General features: G+C 40.3%; 1 protein-coding gene across 1 annotated transcript; it reads right to left on the bottom strand.

Moving 5' to 3' along the window:
* Positions 1 to 5,290: 5,290 nt before the first annotated feature.
* LOC129747419 (uncharacterized) lies at positions 5,291 to 16,453 on the bottom strand. Its single transcript, XM_055741628.1, has 4 exons — positions 16,325 to 16,453; positions 15,701 to 16,244; positions 15,247 to 15,637; positions 5,291 to 6,215 (listed from the first exon to the last, which is right to left on the bottom strand). The coding sequence occupies exons 2-4, from the start codon at positions 16,242 to 16,244 to the stop codon at positions 5,429 to 5,431; spliced, it is 1,722 nt and encodes a 573-aa protein (XP_055597603.1). The 5' UTR covers positions 16,325 to 16,453; the 3' UTR covers positions 5,291 to 5,428.
* Between the last annotated feature and the right edge of the window lie 1,298 nt (positions 16,454 to 17,751).

The following is a 17,751-nucleotide window of genomic DNA, read 5'->3' on the forward strand; positions in this document are numbered from 1 at the left end:
ACAAAAAGTTCAAAAAAGTGGTCTGAAAAACCTACTTTTCATTAGATTGCTAGTAAAAACTGTTTGAGCGGCGGTAGAGTTTTGAAAAGATATTATTACAAATTTTATTCTTATTCTGACATTTTGTTGTCTTTAGATTTTTGATACAACAAAAATTGAATTAACGGGAATTTTTCAAAGTTGACTACTTTTCGCGATTTTTTTACAAATTGAAATTTCATTTGTTTTTGTGGTCCACCGTCAGGTTGTACTCGGATTTTCAGTGCTTTTACTTTGTTTGGACCAATAAAAAGTATATTCATTGGAAAGCACATTTAATCTACATTCTAGTGAGGTGCAACAATTCACGCTGTAAGATTTCACAAAAATATGAAAATTATAAACGTAAAATCATTCCTGAATTTCTAGAACCACAAGCAGCACGTCCAGCAGAACGTGTTTGTTTGCTCTCCGAGTAGGTACGGTTACAGATTTATACTGGTCAAGCAGCAGCAGCTTTAGAAAGCATTGATGAATAAGATATAATATATTGAACTTCATTTTTTATTTACGCACAATACTTAAGAACCACATGTCATAAATAAAATGAGATTTTTTAATTCTCCAAATGCATAAAATCCTGAAGACACGTTCGCTTGATGTCATGAATTTTAAGAGTTCTACCAGTTGTCAGGAGCATAATTTTTGAAGATAAAAAGCTTTTCTTTGCCGAAGAGATTATAAATTTTCTCAAATTTTTAAAGGTGATCATAAGCCGCTACAATAAAAAAGCCATAAATATCATGAATTTCTCGAAAAAGAGACAACGGCTCACCAACAGGACTAAATATGGGTGAGCCGTTTAATTTTTTTTTGACTGTCATGATTCTCTAAAATTTTCAATCACCTTGAAAATTTTATGATTTTTAGGAACGAAATATACCAAGACAGAATAGTAAGATTTAATTAAATCATAAATTTGCTTTTTAAATACGTTCAAATATTTCACTTTAACATCTTGCAAAGTATTGATTAAAGCTTTATATGGATTTAAAACTTTTTTGACTCGATATTTGCATACGTATTAAAATTGATTTACCATTCATGTATTTGATAGTAATCAGAAACAGATTTAAAAGAAAAATCCAAGAGTTAGAAAAAAATAATGGGTTCAAAGTTTTTGTTCATATGTTCATTGATCGTTCATAAATTTTGATTTTTTTTTATTATTAAAAACAAATACAATAAATCTTTAATGTGGCTCTTTCGAACTCCGAAATTATGAAAATTTGAAGCTTTTGGCTCTGTCGACTCAAAAGGTTGCCGACCACTGACCTATCCAATGAAAATCAGAACATTTTTCCTAATTTGTATGGTTTTATTAGAAAATTTCAATGTTGCAGACAGTGGAAATGGCAAAAATGCGTTGTCCCAAAGTGAACTGAAAGCCACCTTAGAGGTAAAGATAAAAAGCATATTTTGGTCATGAAACTGATTTTGTGCGAAATAATCTTAGGTGTGTTGGTTTTTTTTTCTATTCTGCACAGTTCTCCGACTCGTCAAGAACTAACATCTGATAAATTAAATGATAAAAAACGTTCCCGTGGCTGAACACTCCTGTAGTATTCACTTATTCAAAGGTTGTCTAGTTTTCATTTTGTTCATCAAAGCAAAACTCGATGTTATATAGGGAACAACAACAAAACATTCTACTTCAAACCAAGGTTTTTAGATACACTAGGTTCTCCGACTTTCACAGTAAGTAGGCGAGGAGTGAGCGGGGCTCTCAATGAGTTTGTTTATTTTTTGCTCAGCTTTTCTGTGGTTTGTTGGTAAACAAACTTCATGAGTTCCGTATAGTTGCATAGCCTACATAGCCAAAATGGCTGAATCGGGAATTCGTTATTGGGGAACACCTCCTGAATATATACTCACCTTGCTTCAAACTATCAGCAAGAGCTAACGGTTTAGTTAAAAGCAGATCCTTTTCTTGGATACTACATTTGGCGACGAGGAGAAAAATGGCGAATCCATTTGGTGAGTAATTTAAACAGAAAAAAGAAAATTTATAAGTACTGAATTCTTGAACATTTCAAGAAAGGATAAATAAGGAATAGAAACGAAGTAGTCGCTTAAATGCGAACTTGTATGTTTAGTTGCGTTCTGCTAAAATGCAGGAATAGTAGTAGAAATGGATCAGGTGCTTAAATGCACATTGGAAGTCTGATGCCATTCTGCCAAAGGGCAGGTTAGAAAGATGTAGAAATGGATCAGGCGCTTAAATGCGCAGTTGAAGTCTGATTCCATTCTGCCGAAAGGCAGGTTGATATGAACCAGTCGCTTAAATGCGGAGATTGAAGTCTGGTTTCATTCTGCGAAAGGGCAGAAAATGGTAGCAAGGATCAGTAGCTTAAATGCTGTTTAATGAAAGTCTGATTCCATTCTAGTGCATGAGTATTGAGTTGCATAAATGAAGTGCCTATTGATGGGACATGGAGTTCCCAGGAGGAAAATGATGAAAAGTTGGATGGTATTGGTTACTGACAGGAAGTGGTAAAAAAGTGAGGTAAAACAAAACAAAATTTGTTTACCTACTTTGATTTGGTTGGTTGTGCTCAGCTAATAAGAGACGTGCAGTTGTGTGGTCACGTGGTTCAATTTATGATGCGTGTTGAACTTCGGCTTTTCAAGATAACTTTGAGTGGTTCAAATGATGAATACCTTTGTGAAGTGATGAAGTAAAATTGTAGATTTTGGCAAAATGAGATTACACTAAGCATTCGTAACACAAAGTGAGTGAAAGCGATTTGAGAAGTACAGTGTCCAAAGAATTGAAGTGAGGTAGTATGCATATTTAACATGTGAAAGAATCTGATATAAGCGATAGATGTTCGGAATAAGGAAAAAGAAATGAAATTGAATTTTAGGCATGGGTTTAATCTATGTGACACCCTGCAAGTATGAGGAATGAAATATTTGCTGATATAACAAATCTATTGGTGAGAAAATTGGAAATGAAATAATGGAAAATCGAATGATAACTTAAGAAGAAGAAAGGTTTTGAGATCTGTAATGCTGATCTTGAGAGAGAAAATCTTACACCATAGATTTATGAAGAAAAAAAACAAACAAGAGAGTTCAGGCAGTTTGATTTGAGGGAAGTACGAGTTATCCAGTTTTAGTTTTTTCTTCTTATGGAAAATCGTTGAACGACTAACAGTAATAAATGATAAAAAAAAAGGGAAGTAAATGTAGTATCGTCACTTATTCAAAGGTTGTCTATTTTTCATTTTGTTCATCAAAGCAACACTCGATGTTATAGGGAACAACAACAAAACACTCTACTTCAAACTATCAGCAAGAGCTAACGGTTTAGTTGAAAGCAGATATTTTCTTTGATACTACAACTCCATCTTGCGAATTTTTAGCATTTGGTAAAATCTCGTTCAGCCAGACTGAGCCGAATCCTTTGAATTTTGTTTTCTAATTTTCTTAAGGGAGTGTTAGGATTTTTAACATTGAACGATAGAATATGCTTTATTTTATCGTTTACTGTCGTTCAGAACGCAACCGGTAAGTGACAATCAAAGATATTCCGCATTTCAAAAGTGCGAAATTTGTATGGCTCGGTTCACTCTGGATCAACGAAAAAAAAACATTTCTCAGGCCTGCCTCAGCCATACTCGTTGGGTGCTGCTCGTAAAGCGCCTATTTAGCAGTAAAGCATACAAAGATAAGACTCTACCTTCTACATATGCCGAGCTGTTAGGTACGTCGCGAACGTTGAGTGGGATACCTCCACCGCCGCGTAGTATCTGAGTAGAACGCGCTCCCTACGACGGAATCTGTGGGGATAAGACTTGACCTTCTTCGCATTCGAACTCGCAGGGGGAAGAGTATTTACGCCGTGAAATACTCTCGGGTAGGGTGAATTCACGTCGTCGGCGGGCGAGTCACTTGAGTCGGTGTAGGATGACGTCTTTTCCGGGAATCATCCGAGTAGTTTCGTAAAGCCCCGGACGTGTGCTGTGACAGGCGCGTGTCCAGGATAAGCTGCTCTCGATTCGGCAAACGGGCGGGCAAAGAGGAGAGGGTCTCGAGCCAAACCAAGCAGAGCCAAGTACTCGAGTCATTAGAGGAGAGGTCATTGGTCTCTTGCAGTGGTCTCGAACAGAGGCGGAGCCTACGATAGTCGTGCACACCAAGCGAGCCTTGAGCTACGAGTAAGGGCCGGACCTCGAGTTGTCAGAGGAGAGGTCCTTAGTTTTGAATCGTAACAACAGGCAGGTGATATATACCGGAGTTTAGACTTGAAATTGGTATAGCCGATGAGCGCTTAAGCGCGGACTTGGTCTCCCATCTCGGGTACAGCTCTCTTTGCAGGTCTGGATGGGAATTATGACCAAAGACCCCAGGTGGACTTTATGGCGTAGGGGTACTTAGTATCATGAGTCGTCCAATTGCACTCATGGACCCAGAGTAGCATACTGGGGGGACTCGGTCACTCGCCGTGCCTTGGAATGCAATCCGTAAAAAGGATTTACCACCTGGATGATGTACTAATTAAAAAAAGACCGCCCCTCCAAATCGAAGGATTGATGAAACCACACTCAAAATTGCCCTCCGCTGACTACTTCGGATCCCCGAGTTTTTCGCCATTATCCTAGTATATGTGGCCGTTACTGTTGCCTCCTTCTTGCACACATACTCAACGTGGTTTTGAAAGCTGAGCCGGTTGTCAATCATCACACCCAAATATTTAAGCTTGCGCTTTGCTTCGATAGTGCATGGTCCAACTCTTATCCTGCCTGTTTGCGGTGAAATCAGGTTTGATATCAGGACCATCTCGGTTTTGTGGTGAGCCAACTGCAAACTCTTGGAGTGCATCCAGTTCTCTACCGCTTCTACAATCTCCGAAGCTCTTAGCTGGACGAATTCTGTTGAGTAACCCGTCGCTAGTAGCATGACGTCGTCCGCGAAACCAACCAACTTTACTCCTTCTGGCAGGCTCAAGGTCAGCACGTCATCGTACGTAATATTTCACAGAACCGGTCCCAGTATCGACCCTTGCGATACTCCAGCTGTAATATCAATTTCCTGAAATCCTTCGCTCGTGATGTATTGTAGCTTACGGTTCTGGAAATAGCTTTCCACTAATTTGCAGAGATTATTTGATATCCTCATTTTTGTAAGCGAACCCTGCGGAATGTCGTGAAGTCGAGAACCAGGTGCACTCTGTCGGGCAAGTATACATTTTGAAAGTTAGGACTTCGGAAGTTAGGATTTAAAATAATATTCGAAAAATTGCCACACACAATAATGGATCATTTTATTTGAAATATAATGCTTACAAATATTTTTTGTAATCAATACAAATGTTAAATGTTCTTATAATATATATATATATATTCCAATATAATGTGTCCAATATGTAGATATTATATATAATTTAGTACTGCGATATCGGCATTGATCGACCTCTGAAGGACGAGCGTTTGTTGAAAATACGAGGTTTTTTAGCTTTCGGAGCACCAGTTGATTTCATAGAGTCATCTGACTCTTGCTTAACCTTGAGCTTGTGTTTTTTGCCATACCAATGCTGGGCGAACAATTTCTCATCCGCCACTATTGTGTTGCAAGATTTGCAGTAGTACTTGCCAGATGGCATACGATACAAAGACCAATCGTTTTGTTGCACCGGTTTGTTCAGGGAAGAAAGAATACTGTCCCCACCAATAGCACTAATGCTCGAGCCATCCGGAGGCAGCATGCGACCGACTGATTTCAACTTTTTCAAGTGTTTAATTCCTTTTAAGTGAGTTTCCATTACGGCGACCGAAGTAACAGAAATTTGACAAACCTTGCAAAAAACTCCGCTGCTATCGACGCAGTCGGCACTTTCCTTCTTCAGGACTTCAGCTTCTACAGTATTTTGGACAACCTCAGGATAGGCGAATGTTGGTGTGACAGGAGTCGTTACCGTTGCTGGAGTTGACGGAAGGACAGCCGGTGCCTTTGATGGTGGTACAAATAACTGTGGCTGAATTGCTGAAAGAACCGTTGCGCTACTGCTGGTTGCGACAGCTTGAGAAGCGTCAGTCAAAACCTCCTTTACAGACATCGGAGGTTCAGGTGGTGGTTCCAGGCGCATTCGCTTGGCATCATGAACATTGTAACGTTCTTTCTGTACAAATGTAGTTCCGATGCCAAATCTACCGGGATTTTCATCCGTTTTACTGAAATATAAGAGATAATTAGATGCGCTTCACAAGGTCGATTATTGACATGCGTAAGAACAGTGGAAAAGTTTCAAAAAATCTATCACCAGGAATCCTAGATTTTACTGTCACAAATCGCATATCAATATAAAGTTTATCGTTTATCGATTCAATGCTGCTCCTGTAAATTTTAAAATAAAAAATACCACCTCAGTCAGTCTCCATGTTCAGCTTTCAACGTTCCACCTTCATACAATGGTTAGCAGTGAACAGGTGAACCATGCTGAAAATTATAGGATAGGATGCTGTAGTCAGAAAAAAATGCTTGTCCAGCAACAAAGCATGAAGCCATGATCGCCGAGATTCGGCCCAGTTCCATAAACGGCAGCAAATGGACCGGCCGAATGTCGCATTTTTGTTTGTTGGGTCAGCTTACGTCGATCTCTCCTCGAGTCGGGGCAGATCGCACTTGTATCGAATAGCTGCTTGGTAAACAAAAACCAACGATGTTGCGTCGTTATACCTTGTGTAGCTGACGCTGGCTTATGCAGTGGAAAAGAAGGCACACCTGGACTAGCTTGAACATTTTATAACGATAAAATCTGATGTTGTTTCACTTACCGTTGTCGAGTTTGTTCGCATCAGATTTTAATACGATGATAAAATGTCGACAAAACAGTCCAGGCGTTGCCCTTTTGTTTGGGTTCATTTATCAAAATTGAATTTTTATAGATTCGCACTGTTACAGTTATAACGATCAACTTATTTACTAAAATTAAATGTCTTAAAAATACTGCATCACACTGTTAGTTGTCCGCCCTTTTCACCCTTACTTCCTCTAAAAAACAAGGTAAGTTGGAATGAATGGTTATATTTTTTTTTTTTTTTTGTAATTCGTTTATTTGAAACGGCTCATACCTTGAGGCTTTAAGGAGCCAAACTCGTTTTGATTTTTACAATTGTTTGCTTAAGTCTAGATCACTTTTTTAACACTTTTTGAAGAGAATAGGAAATAGAAAGGGAAATATGAAAATAAAAAGAATTATAGACGGAGATCAATAGCTTTTAGGAAAAGGTATATTTCGAACATGTAGTCCAAGTCCATCACAGCTAACACATCCCTCACTGGAACGTCAGGTGGTTTTCCTCGGGCCCGAAGGGAGTCTATTAAATTCGTTCTAGCGACAAGATGGTCCTCACACGACCAAACAATATGCTCTATGTCATGGTAACCTAGGCCACAACCGCATAAATTGCTGCCAGCAATATTTATACGATAGAGTACCGCATTCAAGGAAGAATGATTGGACATGAGACGGGAAAATATACGAATAAAATCCCGACTCAGGTTCAATCTATTAAACCAGGGTTTAAGGCTTACCTTTGGGATAATCGAGTGGAACCACCGACCCTGCTCATCCTCGTCCCATTTGCGCTGCCAGTTGATAAGAGAGTTTCTCCGTGCCAAGAAGTAGAATTCGTTGAATACGATTTCACGCTGGTAAATGTTGCCTTCCATCGCACCCACCTTTGCAAGGGAATCTGCCCTCTCATTGCCTACTATCGAGCAATGTGAGGGGACCCAGACAAAGGTAATGGAAAAGCAACGTCTTGACAAAGTAGTCAATACATAGCGTATCTTTTCGATGAAGTACGGCGTGAATTTTCCTGGTTTTATGGAGCGGATTGCTTCAACAGAGCTGAGACTATCAGTTATAATATAGTAGTGTTCCACAGGTCGAGCAGCGATACTATCCAGAGCGCAATGAATAGCAGCTAACTCTGCGATGTACACAGAACATGGTGACTGGAGACTGTAAGAGGCGCTAAATATTTCGTTGAACACTCCAAATCCTGTTGCTTCCTCTATAAGTGATCCATCGGTAAAGTACATTTTATCAGCATCGAAATGTCTATATTTAGCTTCGAAAATTCTTGGAATCAGAAGAGGGCGATGTGAGACTGGGATTCCACGAATTTCCTGCTGCATAGACAAATCAAACTGGACAGAAGAATGATCGTAATCTGGGCTACAAACACGAGTTGGAGAATACGAAGAAGGGTTTACCTGCATTGACATGAGGACATGGTATATAGCCATAAATCTAGTTTGAAGATTTTGCTCAAGTAACCTTTCGAAATTCACAATCACCAATGGGTTCATGACCTCACACCTGATGAGGAACCGGAGTGATAGTAAATTGAATCGATCTTTAAGAGGAAGTATTCCCGCCAAAACTTCGAGACTCATGTTATGCGTTGAGGGCATACAGCCCAGAGCGATGCGGAGACAGCGGTATTGGATACGCTCGAGTTTAATGAGGTGAGATTTGGCAGCTGACTGGAAGCAGAAGCTACCATATTCCATCACTGAGAGAATGGTTGTTTGATACAATTTTAAAAGATCTTCTGGATGGGCTCCCCACCAGGTGCCAGTGATTGATCGGAGAAAATTGATTCTTTGTTGGCATTTTCCTTTCAGATACTCAATATGGGCTCTCCAGGTGCATTTGGAATCAAACCAAACCCCAAGATATTTAAAACACCTCGATTGAGTGATCGTTCTACCTAAGAGTTGAAGCTTAGGTTGAGCAGGTCTATGTTTCTTAGAGAAAACAACCATCTCCGTTTTCTGAGGGGAAAACTCAATCCCAAGCCCCAAAGCCCAGGAAGACAATCTGTCTAAAGTATCTTGTAAAGGTCTGTGCAGATGAGACTCGGAAGATCCTGTGACAGACACCACGCCGTCATCTGCAAGTTGTCTTAGAGTGCAGCCTTCAGAGAGACAACTGTCGATGTCACTTACATAAAAGTTGTACAAAAGTGGACTCAAACATGAACCCTGCGGGAGGCCCATGTAAGAGATTCTTCTAACTGCAATATCTCCATGAGCAAAGTTCAGATGTTTCTCACAAAGCAAGCTGTATAAGATGTTGTTCAATAGAGGAGGCAGACCCCGGGAGTGCAACTTGTCTGACAACACCTCTATTGAGACTGCATCAAAAGCTCCCTTTATGTCTAGAAACACTGAAGCCATTTGCTCACGTTTTGCGTACGCCATTTGTATCTCTGAAGACAGCAAAGCAAGACAATCGTTCGTCCCTTTGCCTCTTCGAAACCCAAATTGAGTATCTGAAAGGAGACCATTTGTTTCTACCCATTTGTCCAAACGAAACAAGATCATTTTCTCCATCAATTTGCGTATACAAGACAACATCGCTATTGGACGGTACGAATTGGGATCAGACGCTGGTTTTCCCGGCTTTTGGATAGCAATGACTCTCACTTGTCTCCACTCTTGGGGAACAATGTTGTGCTCCAAGAATTGATTGAACAAATTTAACAGGCGAAATTTTGCGGCATCCGGAAGGTTTTTCAACAAGTTAAATTTGATTTTATCAATTCCCGGAGCTGAATTGTTGCAAGAGAGGAGGGCAAGTGAGAATTCGACCATCGAAAAGCTGGAATCCAGACCACACCTTTCTGGAGGCACATTCCGGATTATTTTTTACACAGGTGTGGAATCTGGGCAGACAGTTGCTTGTGAGATACCAAGCAGAGTGGTTTATTTCTTCTGTTCGCTCTGTGGTTGTAGTCTAGCTGTGAAAATAAACGCGAGTTAAGTTTAACAGATCCGAATGCTGTTTTGTGCTGTCGGCAGAGATGAATGAATTCGTGGTTTTAGGAATAATTCTCGATAAGATGCGTGTTTTTTTTGTGAAATACTTGATTTCTATTCAAAGAAAGAAATCGATGCCGGCGGGTTAGTTTTATTTTCAGCTGATGGAAAAAAGAAGAAATTGATGGGGAAAAAGATTGTGGAGAACAAGTGTCAAGTGTTTTCGTGACAAACCATCAATGAATAAATGGTTAAGGCATTAATAATTCTAAGAATCAATGGCGTCCATTTCTCAAAAGTGGTGTCGTTATGCATTCGATATTCGCTACATAAGTGTGCGTGTTGGAATAGTTAACGAAAACTTAACGAAGTGAGAATGAGTTACACGTGCGGATGTGCCATGTAAGAAACCGCTGCTATAGTAATACACACACAAGGGAAAACAGGTTAATCTGCTACCATCTGCTAGTCTCTCAAATGTGAGCTAACTTCGATAACAGCAGTTGCCATCATCTCTATCATCGACTTCAGCGTTATCATCAAGAACGCAGTAGGCTGGCAGCATTTTTGGAGAGAAGAACGACAAACCCGGTGAGGCATTTCCAATAAGAAATTTATGGTTTTGATTACAAGATTTCTAGGGTGGTTCAAGGCAGACTCATTCATTCAATATTTTCCACATTGTTTTATCCCATTTCAATAATCAACTAGCGGAAGATATTTTGGTATGACAACATTTTATAAAGTTTTATTGTTGGTATTTATGATTAAAATTTTTTGTAGGTATTTATGGTTAAAATTGTTTGCATAATGAACAAAAACAGTACTAAAATTTATAAATAATTTCGACTCGCGTGACTTAAAAAGGACAAATATCGGTTTGTTTGGATTTTAATAACAAAACATTGACTTTGCGCACCAATTTTGATAGTTGAAAAATAGATGATCAAACATGCATATGGCTTTTTTATTGCTCATTTCATTTAAAAACTTTTCCGATTTAACATAGGAGCTCAGGAACTAGAGTTTTTTCCTAGCAATATATTCGTTATTTACTTTTTGATTTAGGGAAGTTTGATAATCAATACTAAATTATAAAATTGCTTGTCTTATAAACTATACCTATATATACATGTAAAATTTGCCATATTTAAAAAATTTCTTTCCAGGTCCGTATCCTTTTATTAAAGAAAACTGTTTAATCTATAGAACTGCATATTTATTGAATATTTTAAGTAATTTTCCTTTCCACTAGATAATTTATAATATTTATATTTTTCGAAGGAATGCATCTGGGGATAACCCAAAGATATTATTGCAAGCGGCACGGGTAGCCGGCCATTGTAGGTTTCTGAGGGTTGGATGCCTTCCTTCGACGAACCATCGGACCGTGGAAGCCCTAGAAGAAATTCGAAGGCCAAGCCACACAGACATAGGCAGGACCTTGCTACCGATGGGGGAACCATACATACATACATACATACATACAGGTGTGGAATCTGGGCAGACTTTCCGTGCGAAGTTGAATATCCATCTATGTGAATATTCCTCACTTTCATTCGTAGATGAACGATTACGCATGCTGCGTGCCACTTTCCATAGGGTACTCAAGGATGTTTCTCGTGATAAACCACCCACAAAATTCCTCCAATACGCCTTTTTCTTCCCCTTGATTAATTTTTTGAACTGGTTTTCAAGGGAAACGTATGCCTCAAAATGGACAAGAGTTCCATGTTTTCGAAAATCTTTAAATGCTGTTGATTTGTCCTTATAAAGCTTGGAACACTGGGGGTCCCACCATGGATTAGGAGGCCTTCGACGCACAGATGATTCCGGGATGGGTTTTGTTTGAGCGCAAATTGCACTATCGTGTATCAAACAAGAGAGAAAGTGGTATTCTTCCAAAGGAGGTAAAACATGCATAGAGTCGATGGCTGTTAATATTCTGTCCGAATACTTTTTCCAGTCGATGTGTCTTGTAAGGTCATATGTCATATTAATTGTGTTTGAAGAGTTGACCCCATTGGTGATTGTGATTTCGATAGGCAAGTGATCACTACCATTAGGATCATGAACCACCTTCCACTGGCAATCAAATGATAGTGAATTTGAGCAGAGCGAGAGGTCAATTGCGCTTTGTCTTGCAGGAGGTTTAGGTACTCGTGTTTTTTCACCCGTGTTTAAAACTGTTAAATTGAAACTGTCGCAAATGTCATAGATAAGAGTAGAACGACTATCGTCAATTTGTTCTCCCCAGACAGTTCCATGCGAATTGAAGTCACCCAGGATCAACCTTGGCTCAGGCAAAACTGAACACAGGTCCTCTAGGTGATTTCGATCCACTGCAACTCTCTGAGGCCAGTACAAACTAACAACACATAAGTCCTTACCTCTTATAGTTGTATGACATGCAACAGCTTCAATTCCGCCTGATAAAGGAAGGTGAATTCTGTAAAAGGGGTGGCGCTTATTGATCCCCAGAAGCACTCCTCCATAAGTATCGTCACGATCCAGACGGATGATATTAAAATCGTGGAAAGAGATGTTAGATTGAGAAGAAAGCCAAGTTTCGGACAACGCAAAAATATCGCAACAAGTTTTATGAAGTAAATAATTTAATGAATCCAATTTTGGAATAAGACTTCGACAATTCCACTGTAGAACAGTGATATCTCTGACCTCTTGGCGTAAATTAGCCATCGAGAGAGACAAACACTGAAAGGAGGGGCCAAGTTTGCATCAATTGCTTCAAAAATGTCTTTACTACAGGAAGCATTGTTGTAACAACGCCTCTGATGGATTCCGCTACATTAAAACACGTAAAAATTCCATTTAGAATATCGGACAGTTTAAAAAGCCCAGATTGGGTGGATGATTCTGGCAAAACTTCTTTGATGTTGTGGTTTTGCGAGGTTCCCGCCGATGTTGATTTGTTCTGTGGAGATTCTTTACCGCGGAAACCAGGAGGAACTTGATGTTCTTTGTTAACAACAGTCTGTTTTTCTCAATCCTGTTTGGAGAGATAACAGCCGGAATTTTTGATGGTACTTTGGGAGAAAGCGCTTTAGTACGCTTTCGAGAGCATCCTGCAGAGAGTTGTATTGGTTGTACTTCATCAGCCGTATCTGTGTCATCATTATCAACTGGCAGCACTGAAAAAATGTTACCAGATTGAGATTGGGCCGGTGGAGAGGCGCTCTTTAGTATGGCGGCATAAGAACGTTTAGAACGTTCTTTTAAAGAGCGCCTCTGTTTATCCCAGCTTGCCTGAAATGCCTCGCAAGAGGAGATATCATGGGGTGAGCCCCCGCAATAGATACATTTCTGTTCTACTGCTGAGCATGCTCCTTCCTCATGATTCTCCCCACAATGCAAGCATCGCTTCTTGTTGGAGCAATGCGAAGCAGTATGCCCCAACTTGATGCAATTCTTGCATTGCATTGGGCGAGGCACATAAAGGCGTACTGGAAGCCTTAAAATTCCGTCAATCAAGACGTAGTGAGGGAGGGCTGTTCCCGCGAAGGTCACACAAATCGAGGTTGAAGGCGTATACTTTTTAACGCCATCAACGACGTTGGCAGTCTTGAGTTGGCGACAATCCAAGATTCTGACCGAAGTCGAATCAAGGTTCTTGAACTTACCAACGCCGTGAGCCTTAACGTATTCAGCCTCCAAACTCGATTCCGTGATCACACCCTCGATCTCTACGTCTCGAGATGGAATATAGAGCTGATACTCCAAATTAAAAAAAATACTGGCAAGAATCCCGTTTGCGGCCTTCCGGTCGGCCACAACAATGCGCAGCTTATTTGGCCGTACCTTTGAAACACTGGTAACGGAGGGCCACCTCGCCAGATCTTTAGTGATCTGCACTACGTTTAAACCTTTTCCGTTTGCTTTGGGCCGGATAAAAACCACCCAAGGCCCAGTGAAGGTTGAGCTTTCTGGATAAACTCGGAGTCGGGTTGTCTTTTCCGCAGCTGCAGATGGAGGAGCAATATCAACTGCCGAAGAAGGAGGAGCATTCGAAGGACCAGCTACAGTTGAATCCTCAAGATGCTCCTCATCTTCATAGATGATTTTGTCACCATCTACATCTGGCGGGTCCGGCCCCCCGCCTTCGCTCATATTTTATGAAAATAAAAGCGAAGCTCAATTCGTTCGAAATATATATGTATATAAAATAGAGAAAAAACAGAATAGAAAATAGATAAAAGAAAGAAAAAGTATCACAAACTTTATTTTTGTCTTGATTGGCTCCTTTAGTGGTGATCCCAACCACGTGGTCCTCCTCGTTGGTTGAAGATGGCTGCCACGGCTCGATTCAGCCTCGTTCGGAAACGACCACTTTGATGATGATGATGATGATCGAGATAGTGATGACGGAGGACTTGGTTCGCCAAACAATGGCGGCGGCCCTCGTGGTGACCAAATGCTCTATGCGAATGCAGTCAGCTCGGCAAAAAAAACAACACTCAATCCGTCAATCATCTGCTTTTAGCAGGAAAACTAATATCTTTGCTTCCACGCGGCACAAAATACCGTTTAACCGTCCGAACGGCACAAACTCCCGGATATAATGGACGTAACCTCACACACTTGTTCGCGATTATCGAGAAACTGGAAAACGCGACTGTTCACGACGAGTGTTGCGAGACGAATCCAATGGTTATACTTGCGAGTGAAACAATCACCTTTGAGTAGCACGTCTACATTTTCTTTTCGCGGTGTATACACGGAAAATAATAAAAAGGTAAAATTTATCGAGATAAAAACGTGAATGCTTTTTAAATCCAAAATGGTAACTTTATCCACCGAAAAAGGTAAAATTAAAACATTAAGGACCGCGACGAAACCTGATCCAGAAAACACCAAAACTCAGCATTCTATATCTCAGAAACCAATGGACTAAATCTTATAAATTTAGTATCTTTGAGGTGTTACTAAAATTGTGTTCAATTTTGTTAAAAATTATAATATTTTTTAATTCTTAACATTGGAGTTCTGCTTCATAGAGTAGCGAACTAGCGGCAACCGAAAGCACGACAAATCTCGTACATGGTCCGCAATGTGTTAAGTAAATGCATATTTTCATTTGCCAAATTTTATCTCAAATTCCTGACTCCTATAGGCGCTCTTTTCAAGAAAGGTCAGTTTTGATCTGATAGGCTTCGATCAGATCTCGGTACTTATTTTATTATTGTACTGTTCATCTAAGCATGACATAAGTTAGATTGCATATACATATTTAAAAAACCCAGAAAAACATTTGTGTTTTTAACTTTCCAACTATGCGAATCTATCAATTCCAATTTTGATAAAAATGTTTGGTGCGAATGTGTCTGAACTTAAATCATAATCCGATAAATGTACAGTTGCAAATATTATGTTCTATTTGTAAAGCAGGAGAAAAAACTAACTGCTACTTACGTTCGGACCCAGCGACCCTCTCGATTAACGAAACCACTTCCGGTTGGGGCCTTTTTGCCGCTTACCACCATGCGATGCCTTTTGCCAGTGTAGTGCTGGTTGGCATGCTGGATCGAAGTCAGCGTCAAATCGCACGCGTCACAGCGCATTGAATTCGGGCCAACGGGTTCTACCGGTTCCTGCTGGCGACGTGCCCGGTGCGGCATTGGCGTTCCCGTTTGCTTGCACCAATCCTTTAACCACAGGACAACCTTTTTCTCGTGTACTTTCGACTGGTAATGAATGTTCGATGAAATGTGCGAGTTCATCTTGCAGACGCACAGGCAGCATTCCAGTTCCTTGAACTGTTGCTTCAACTCGGCGGGGAGCAAGAACTCATCCTCGGGATTAGCTGGAATGTTGAAAAAAATTTGGATTTATTCGTTTTAAATACTAAGGTTTAATTAATGTGTACCGTAGAAATTGGTCGTTGTGTAGGCTTTAGATCTTCTACTGGAATCAGATGATCGATGTTTGAGAGTCGAAGGATCCCGTCGATGTTCGTTCATTTGGGCGTAGTAGGGATCAACTGCAGCCAGCGGAGTCGAGAAAGCCGGTGGAACAGGCATCGGCTGGTTCGGTTGAAAAGGCATCGGAACATTTCCGCCGGACGCCGGATAGAAAGGAGCTGGAGCAGCAGCCACAGAAGCTCCGACTGTAGGGGCTCCCGAATAGTATTCGTTGTAGGATTTTTGCTGTTCATACATTTCCAGCTGCTTCTGGTAATTTGTGTGAGCCTCCAAATATTGGTTATAAGCTTGTTGTTGCTCCTCTAAACTGGTCAGCGTTGATTGTTTTTCGATATACTGCTCGTATGCCGCTTGTTGTTGCTGATACAGGGCGTAGGTATTCTGATAAGTACGCCACTGTTCCACGGCATTAGCAGCTGAAGCAGCCAGGGCGGCATCATCGTGAGCAGCCAATTCCGTGGGCTTTGTGGGTTTCTCTGGGGCGAACATCTGTAAGGATGAATGTATTCTTATGTGAGGTTTGAACTGCTCTAATGGTTTCTTTCGTTAAGGACATTGAATTACTTTACCTGGCTCGGTATAATTCCAAATATTTCCCTCAAAGAAATTAACAACGACTATGAACTTATACGGCAATAATCAATAATCCGATGCACTTTTCGCGACTTGTGTTTGTTGTTTTTTTTTTTTGGTTTTTTGTCAAAAACAACAACAAATCAAAAAAAAATTCTACTTCCACGCTCAGAATCATGTAGTCATTTTTTAGACTTATCCATTTCAACGAGTACTTGCGCTGAAGAATTCTGTTATGAGTAACTCCAACAGATACAGAACAATTATTCTTTCACGAAAAGTTAGAAACCGGTTCACTCCTCTTCAGAATAATTTGAAATTATTTCAAATAATTCTGAAGAGGATTTGGAGCGAATCGGTTTCTAACTTTTTGTGAATATACTCATTGTGTGTTATTGGCTGTCAATAAAACTCAACATTAGCTCTGAACAGTGGCCGGAATAGTACTTCAGCGACACTCCTTAACTTCAAATTCTCTGTGCTTCAAGTTCGATCAAACGATTCCTGTAGAACATATCTGAGGACTGAGAGGACTGAAGCAAAACGTCGAAAAGTTCGAAGGGGGTTGAATACTTTACAATGAAAGTATTCAACACCCTTCGAACTTTTCGACGTTTTGCTTCAGTCCTCTCGCAGCCTACCAGACTGAAATTGGTGCAATCCGTAATTGTACCGATTTTCACCTACTGTGATGTCGTGTATTATCCCGGACTATCTGGAGCTCTACGAGAGCAACTGCATAGGTGCTTCAAGTCTTCTGTGAGATTTGTTTTCAATCTCAGACGTCGAGATACAACAGCCAACGTACGCAGAGCCATTTTGGGGCACGATTTGCTGCACAACTTCGAAACCAGGGTACTAGACATCATGTGGCAAGGGTACCAAGGCTTGTTACCCAGTTATCTACAACAACACCTGCAAAGAGGACAGCTCGAGAGGTCTCGCAACTTCATCATACCCAGGCATACCACATCGAGCGGAAAGAGTATATTGGTGCACGGTGCTTCATGTTGGAATACCATTCCCTTGGAAACCAAAATCAAACCTACCAGGACCTGTTTCAAAAAAGCCGTAAAAAATTATTACTCTAGTTTATAATGTGTTGTAGTTACGTTGATTCTCCAATGTTAAACCGCTTCTTCATAGTTTCCTTAACCTTATGTAGTACCAAAGAAGGCTATCGTTACTCAATAAAATTACAATTACAATCTCTGCGGGTATTTCGACTGAATATCTTTAAGTGCCTCAAGAAAAAATTGAGCTCAGTTTTCAGTTTGCTATTTCAGAATTACGTTCGGTTTCTCGAAACTCTATTTTGAGTTGAAACTATTAGAGTGAACCGAGTGGACGTGTCGGCTCACATCTCCAAAACAAACGAAAAGGGAGACGAAGCAAAGTGTCAAAATCGGATCATCCATCTTTC

Source organism: Uranotaenia lowii, chromosome 2 (genome assembly GCF_029784155.1).
Source record: "Uranotaenia lowii strain MFRU-FL chromosome 2, ASM2978415v1, whole genome shotgun sequence".
In the NCBI taxonomy this organism is placed as follows: Eukaryota; Metazoa; Arthropoda; class Insecta; order Diptera; family Culicidae; genus Uranotaenia; species Uranotaenia lowii.

What these genes read in the sequence shown, in the direction of transcription:
- LOC129747419 (XM_055741628.1), bottom strand. Translation starts at nt 16,244, where the DNA reads ATGTTCGCCCCAGAGAAACCCACAAAGCCCACGGAATTGGCTGCTCAC. An exon ending in CACAACGACCAATTTCTACG is followed by an intron (nt 15,638 to 15,700) that starts GTACACATTAAT and finishes TCAACATTCCAG; the next exon opens with CTAATCCCGAGGATGAGTTC. An exon ending in GAGGGTCGCTGGGTCCGAAC is followed by an intron (nt 6,216 to 15,246) that starts GTAAGTAGCAGT and finishes CTTATATTTCAG; the next exon opens with TAAAACGGATGAAAATCCCG.